At 33.4% G+C, this 8,041-nt stretch overlaps 1 protein-coding gene across 4 annotated transcripts in view; it reads right to left on the bottom strand.

Moving 5' to 3' along the window:
- The window catches only part of LOC111053064 (linear gramicidin synthase subunit D-like), a 181,011-nt gene that overhangs the window by 18,883 nt on the left and 154,087 nt on the right, over positions 1-8,041 (bottom strand). For 2 of the 4 annotated variants that reach the window (XM_039433515.1, XM_039433517.1), the window contains one exon: positions 4,337-4,556. The exons of the other annotated variants lie outside the window; for them this stretch is intronic. In XM_039433515.1, the coding sequence (XP_039289449.1) occupies positions 4,527-4,556 (30 nt within the window). In that variant the 3' untranslated portion in view covers positions 4,337-4,526. Of the gene's footprint in view, positions 1-4,336; positions 4,557-8,041 lie in introns of those variants that run through there. 4 annotated transcript variants of the gene reach the window in all.

The following is an 8,041-nucleotide window of genomic DNA, read 5'->3' as shown; positions in this document are numbered from 1 at the left end:
ATCAATAACTAATAGAAATTGTTGAAAAACTGGGAAATTGTGTCTCATTATTGAATTCAATGAGTTCTGGTACTAAATATTCGAATTTAAACTATCTATCATTGATACTGGACTAGTCAAACAGTCCAAAAAATGAAAAAGACATGCATATAATAATGACATGCATATTTGTCGGGAGTTTTCCTCGCTTGTCTCCGAAACATCTCATGGAGACATCCTTGGCTGTCATAGCCGTCCATTTCAACTTCGGTTATTTCCATTTTCATTAGAATCAGATCAACCATCCAGTAGATTTTCACGCCCAAAAATCATTCACTCGAGTTGCCAACACTAGCAATTTCTTTCTCTGTTACAACTCTCCTGAAAAAAAACATGACAACAGTAAAACATGGATGAATTATTTCACTCATTCAAAGCTGCAATATCGGGTTGATTTATGATCAATGTTCATTTTATTACAATATTTTGACCTATATTGAATATCTGTTGAGTATTGAATACTGGATAACATTTAACGTCAAGAACGGTCACAGCCTAATTGAATAAAGACAGAAAAAGTTTAATAATTTAGAAAACCATTAAAGAATAGACAGAGAAGGTTTAGGTGAAAGCAGGCTATACACACATAATAGTATGTGTTAACAAATTAAATTCAATAGCTACCACCCAAAACTGATATTGATCACCTAAGAGTTCTCCTTTGTGAAATAGGGCATCAAAGAAATTCTAACGGGAATAATTATTGCAAGTTGATAGTTTTTTTGGGATGTATTTGTTTGTCTATTTAATTGAATAAATAATAAGAAAAAGGAGATAAGTGATAAAGAATGCAACTGAAGACGGTAGCCTGCAATCCAAGCACAAGTTGTAGGCAGTCAGTTGACTCCATTCAGAATGCAACTTCACAACAAATAAACATAGAAGAAAACCATCTATTATGTAGTCTGTAGTGAATAGCAATCTCAACTCAGCCGGAAAATATTCAACAAATTTTGTATGTTATAACTTTAATACATTGTATCAGTACTTTACACTGTACTTATATTTTGTGTAGCCTACTTATATAAGTCCCGTTTCACAACTACCAACACTAGCCAGACACGTATAACGGTGTGTGCCAGACATTCGAGTATTTTCAATGTAATTACAAAATGAGAAGACTTACATCTACCAGTCATTCATTGACTGCACAAACATGGAACAGCAATGGTCAGGCACATTGCTGCATTGTATGATTAGTCCACCTTCCACATAATTATTGCAAAATAATAGAGCTGCAATTCCTTGGTGAAGACTCTAGCCGCGCGGCTCAATTAGTCGCGACTGGAGCACATAACCCTATAAATTCATTAGATTCGATAATTCATTAGATATGATAATTGAAAATTTAATATAGTAGCAAACACTTCTAATTCAACTGCCGCCATAACGTTCATACAACATACTTTACTCCCGATGTCTTCACCACGGTCTTAGAATCAAGGAATTGTCAATAAAAATATAATTAATCATTAAATCTAATAGATTTATAGGTTATGTGCTCCAGCCACGACGGCCCTGGACGCGCATCACTAGCCACATGGCTTGAGTTGCGTGTTGTATGTAGTCAAGTAATTGTAGTCTTTTACTATTAATTCAATTTGATAATTTTTATATCAATAAATTATCCATATAGCAATTTATACCACCCGCATGTTGAAGACAAGGTTTTTGAAAATGAACATGATAAAATTAGCTAATACAATATTTAGCTTTTGATAATTGTCCCAGTGGTCAAAGCGTTTTACACCAGCACATCTGTAGTTTCATCTCAAAGACAGGGCTTGTAGTTCATCATTTCCATTAGCCATATTAAGTTGATTTGCATCCTACAGCCATGATACTTGTTGCTTGCTACCGGGACTCAATAAATTTCAACTCCAACTCACAAAATTCGGTACAAATTCGACATCGGACAGACGAATCTTGGCCGACATTTGCGACCTGCGGGAGCAACGCCATGTCAGCATTGCTGTATAGGCCTGAGTATTATATAGAAAAATGTGTAAAGTCGAGACTAATATCCTACTTAAATAAATATAAAATCTTAAATAGTTCGCAATTGGGTTTTCAGAGTGGCCTTAATACTTCTGATGCAATATTTAGAGTGAGTAGAGAAGTTATAAATCATTTAGATAGAGGAAAAAAGTGCTTGGGAATCTTTCTGGACTTCCAAAAGGCTTTCGACACAGTGGACCATGAACTCTTGCTAAATAAAATGGAAATTATCGGTTTTAGAGGCATAGTTTTGAAATTTTTTAGGTCATACTTAAACTTAAGGTCACAAGCCGTAAAAATTGATGATACAATTAGCAACGATAGGAGAGTTGAAGCTGGGATTCCACAAGGAACAGTGCTTGGCCCAATTCTATTCCTAATTTATATTAATGATTTATTAAATATTGATCTAGACTGTGGCTCTCTCTACTCTTTTGCGGATGACACTGTAGCTCTGTTTCATGGAAATTCATGGATGGAAACATTTAAGAAAGCAAATAGTGGTATAGCAAAGATAAAAAATTGGTGTGACCACAATAAATTATGTATAAATAAAGATAAAACTGTGGTTCTACCCTTTTACCTCACAATGGCTGGTAAGCCCTCTGAGGAGTACCAACTTAAAATAATTATTCATAAACCTGACTGTAATCAGTCTTATTGCCAGTGTGTTCCTCTCTTTGTTCATGATTCTGTAAAATACCTAGGCATCATGATAGATTCTCGACTAAGGTGGGAGCCACATATTTCTTATGTTTGTAATAGATTAAGGAAAACATTTTATAAGTTTGTTCAATTGAGAAATATTCTTCCATTGTACCAGTTGAGGATGGTATTCCTTGCCCTAATCTCTTCTGTAATTGAATACGGCATTGTTGGATGGGGAGGTTGTGGATCTTCCATCTTACAACCCCTTATTTTGCAATATAAGAAAATTGTAAAAATATGTCTGAATAGACCAGTTAGATATCCCACTAACCTAATCTATAAAGAATTCAAAGTTCTAAGCCCTGAGGATTTATATAAATTTAACTTATTAAAATATGTATTTGAACGACCATTAGATTTTCCAGTGACTCCTGAACATGGATATACAACTCGTGGTCAAGCCAGAGAGAAACTGTATGAGCCGAGATGTGTAACTGCATCTGCGGCTGGTCATGCAGCCTTTCAGGGTCCTCGTTTATTTAATGTTTTACCTTTCGATATTTCTAGAGAGTCCTCCTTATCGATTTTCTGTAGAAGGTTAAGATTGTATTTATCGGCTTCATAAATTGTTTCGTTTCATTTTTTTTTCATTGAAATATGTTTAACTTTATTCTGTAAACTAGGCTATATAAACTAAGCATTGTAATCAATTTGTTTATTTTTGTGGAAGATGTGTATTTTTGTTTAGATTGCTTTAATGGCATAAGATAATACTATTTATGTAAGTAGCTCTATATAGTACTTGAAGCAGCTGAATCGTTTTTCTTATATATTTTCTGTAATTCATAAGACGAACCACTCCTCGACGCAGGCCTAGCCTAATGAGGAGTGCACTTGATATTTTTTATGTTTTATGCTTTGTAAAATTGTACAATGAAGTGAATAAAAGTTATTATTATTATTATTATAATGTAAAGTTAGGGAAAAATTATTCTCATAGATGTGGCCTACTGTACTGTTGTCAATTAGTTACTGCATTGATAATATCACGTGGTATTGAGCAATGATTGTTTGTCAGATTAGCGTTTTTTATTAGTTCATTTTGATTGTTTTGGTTTGTAGCCGGATGGGATATTTTATTTTAATTTTTGCCTTTGTATTTGTTATTTTCTTTATACTAATCTTATTGTTTGCAGATTTATCATTTTGCAAGCAAGTTTTAAAAAAAATATGTCAAAAATGAACTCACAGCTAGCGCACAAGTTCGCATTGCTAGCTGTGCCAATTCTATTTATTCAATCGAAATGTATTATTCATTTCCATGATTATGTATCTACTGTATATTTCAGTTATTATTGTATTAATAATTGAAGTATTTCAAGTGATTTTGTATTTTGGTGAAATAAAGATTTTAATTTTATTTTCATTGAATTTAAGTAGGCCTACATTAAAAGCAATATGGAAAAGTTCCTCAATAACAATGTCAGGTACTTGCATATTCAACAAATGCTATCACTAACTGATATAAATTGTTAAACAACTGAGAAATTGTGTCCCATTATTGAATTCAATGAGGTCTACTAAATATGCAAATTTAACCTATCTATCATTGATACTGGACTAGTCAACAGTCCAATAAATGAAAAATACAAAGACTTACCCATCCATAATATGCATAATTATTGGGAGTTTTCCTCGCTTGTCTCCGAAAAATCTCATGGAGACATCCTTGGCTGTCATAGCCGTCCATTTCCACTTCGGTTATTTCCATTTTCATCAGAATCAGATCAACCATCCAGTAGATTTTCACGCCCAAAAATCATTCACTCGAGTTGCCAACACTAGCAATTTCCTTCACTATTGAAACTCTCCTGAAAAAACATGACAACAGTAAAACATGAATAAATTATTCCTCTAATTCAGAGCTGCAATTCCTTGGTGACGACTCTGGCCGCGCGGCTCAATTAGTCGCGACTGGAGCACATAACCCTATAAATTCATTAGATATGATAATTGAAAATTTAATATAGTAAAGAGGAAAAGAGGTCGCCCGAGAACACGTTGGCTACAGGATGTAGAAAAAGATCTGGCGTGCTTAGTTGTGATGAGCTTGAAGAGACTGAACAATCAGAGGGATGAATGGAGGCAAATTGTTAAGAAGGCCAAGGTCCACGCAGGGCTGTAGCGCCTTTGTAAGTAGCCGATTATAAAAATATCTAGTTTTAAATTGTATTGTAATAAGGAAAACTTTTCAATTTGCATCTATGGAATCTATACAAATGCAAGCTTAACCTCTACAAAATTATTTTGGGCGTGTGTGTGTGTGTATTATTGAATTGCTCATAATAGATAAGTTATAAGCCCCTACATAGACGCGCTGAATTTATTTTGTTTGCACGTCTTCAGAATAAAAAGAGCACTAGTATAATTTAAGGGACAGTAATATGCATCCTGTTAACAAGCTGAGAAAAATAAACACGTCTATATCGCCTGTTCATAGTTGGGGCCTTGCCCTACAGTAGTTAGGTACTTTCTCTGAATCTCAACACTCCCGTTCAGAGGATGTCTGCTTCAGAACAGATCGACTGACAGTTTGATATGGACTTCGAAATAACTTTTTGAAAAGCCTAAGTCAGTTTGGAACCCCTTTACAAACGCAGCTCTGTTTATTAGTCATACTCAACCCGATTAACCAGAATTCTCAAGTTCCAAAACAACCTGATTCAAGTGAGACTCACTTTGAACTATCAGTATTAATTTATAAAAAACATTAAATGTACCATAATTTATAAGTATGCTAGTATTAAGTGAGTCTTACAACAAAAATTTAGTAAATCCACTATTTAAGTTTACATGAATTACTGCACGAGACCGTATGTGATAAAAATTGGTTAGGCCTACATCTTCACTTTTTCTACTAATACCTTTTCTATCAATATTTAATTTCAATTATGTTTAATTAGATGCTTGAAATGTTTAATTGGAAACTAAAAAAAATATTGCGAGAATTAGAAATTAAGAATTGGCAAATTTTAAAAATGTTTGAGAAATGTATATAGGCTAGACTATTTGCTGTAAACTCATACGGTACAGTAATGCAGTCAACAATATTAAATTTCATTTATGGATAAATAGGTAGGCCTACCGTACAGAGTAGAAGTACTGTATTAAAAGTATTTGAAACTAATCAAATTTTCAATAACTTACATTCACAAGTTTTCTTCCTTCTGAATAATTATGAAATAATTATAAAAACAGAAAATAAGTTACTGCCGAACCGCTTGACTGCTGAAATGCTAATGCAAGAGAAATTGCTCATTTCCTAATCACGGCCGGCCATTATAATGCCATAAACTTCGATCAGTAGATAATAGAGTACCGTATTAATTTGTCTGTTTTTCTTATAGGTATACTCCATAAAACTTATGTTTTCTCGACGATATTATTCAAACATTTTGCGGGAAAAATCAAATGGTTCAATCCCGCCTTCAAGCCAAAACTCACTATGGATCGAATATTATGCATTAGTCCTGTGAATTTGCAATTCACGAGTTTTTTTCTAAAAATTGTTAATTTAGTAGATAAAAAATTAGCGGAAATCTTGATTTTTCATCGTTGACAAAACAGTAGTCCTACCAGAGAACCGTTTTTCCAAGTCTAGACAAATCTGGCTAAAGGTTTTTAACCCAGCCAGCCAAAAAGTTAAAACATTTCAGAATAGAAAGTACGGTACCTATATATATGAATATCTTGTTAACCAGTTATTGGAAAGAATTGATTCATGATATTTTGTTTGATGTACAGCAGTACCGTAGCCTTTCTCATTTTAAAATGTAATTTTTTACCTTTCCTTCAATTTGACCTTTTTTTGCATCAATTTTGATGAAAAATATTAATCCTAATAGATTCTTGTCGAGTACTGTATAAGTTTTTCTGCCATAGGTGGGAAATTCAGCTTATCAAAAAAAAGGTTTTTACAGCTTTCTACTTTCTATTCAATGTTCTATATTTGATGTTCCGTAGACTGCATATACCATATTTTTAATAAACCCTATCAATTCAAATTCGTGGAATACATCTTAATTATTAGTCCAATAAAATAGAATTTCTTAGGAAACTTCACGAAAGAAGTTTTCTGGACGTTTTATGTGTATTTTGGAGCGCTGAATTCAAATCTGTAATTTGCTGAAACGCAAAAAGGCTTCTCCACCTCTAAAAAACCTCAAAAACAAATTTTGAGACTTTTCCATTTCATCTCAAAATCCTTGCACTTTTTTCGAAAAAAATAAGCGTTCTCTACAAACTCTAGGACAATACATTTTTCAATTAATTGAATGGTCGCACAGGATTCTAAATATTTTGGTTTTGTAGCTACAGCTTTTCAAAAAGGGGTGTTTTCAAGATTTATTTTTAAATTTTGTAAACATTCTATTTTACTGGTTTACTCTATACAACTTGGATTACCTATTATATAGTAATGGGAAATCACATATCATGTGTAAGATCAATTATTAATTCTGAATATGATTGCTCAGGAATTTGAAATAGTAGGCTATAGAGAGAAGGAGAATATACTCGCAAAAATAGAAACGGAAACTGCATATGTCCTACTGCCAAAATACACATTTTCCATTGTAATACCTATCCTAAAGCTTTCCTAACCAAATAAATCTATATTTTGGCTCATACTGTGTTATTCAAGGGTTATGTTCTATCAAAATTACCTGTTAGATGCACTCAATTACAGTATTTCCTCTTTGTGGATAGGCGCGTATAAGGATACCTCGAGGATCACAATTTTTAACACACATAACTTTTGACACAATGATCACTGATCGGATGTCCTCCTACTACAGCTCATCAAGGCGGTTGAAAATCATTAATCCTAGGTAAAAGTCGTTCAGAAAAGTGAAAATCAATTCTTGAACACTTACATTATTTGAAATTTCATTCTCTTCAATTTTAAAGAGAATGCTATACAGAAAACACAAGGTTTTTGAGATGAAATGGGAAAATTCAAAATTTTTGGTGTTTTGAATAAAAAAAAAAAAAAAATGGTGAAGCCGCCCTCTGGCATGCCAGCAAATTTCAGTGCTCCAAAATACACCGTTGAAAAAAATGTCAGGTCTGCTTCCAAGAAAATGACCATTTGTGGAAAATACGAAAGTGTTTCCAAATGCAGCTGGACATTTTAATAACCATCCTCATCAGTTGATTGACAAAGTTCAGCTTGGAATTGTAATTTTTCCACACGCACAGTTTCAATCCGTTCTCAATGAACGTAATAAGGATTACCTTTTGCCCAAAATGAGATGGGAGGTTTGTGACAAGGCAGCTCATTTGACTGCCGTCTGTT

The sequence above is a fragment of the Nilaparvata lugens genome, chromosome 7 (genome assembly GCF_014356525.2).
Source record: "Nilaparvata lugens isolate BPH chromosome 7, ASM1435652v1, whole genome shotgun sequence".
NCBI lineage: Eukaryota > Metazoa > Arthropoda > Insecta > Hemiptera > Delphacidae > Nilaparvata > Nilaparvata lugens.
The sequence above is the reverse complement of the archived record's forward strand: the minus strand, read 5'-3'. Positions and strand labels throughout refer to the sequence as shown.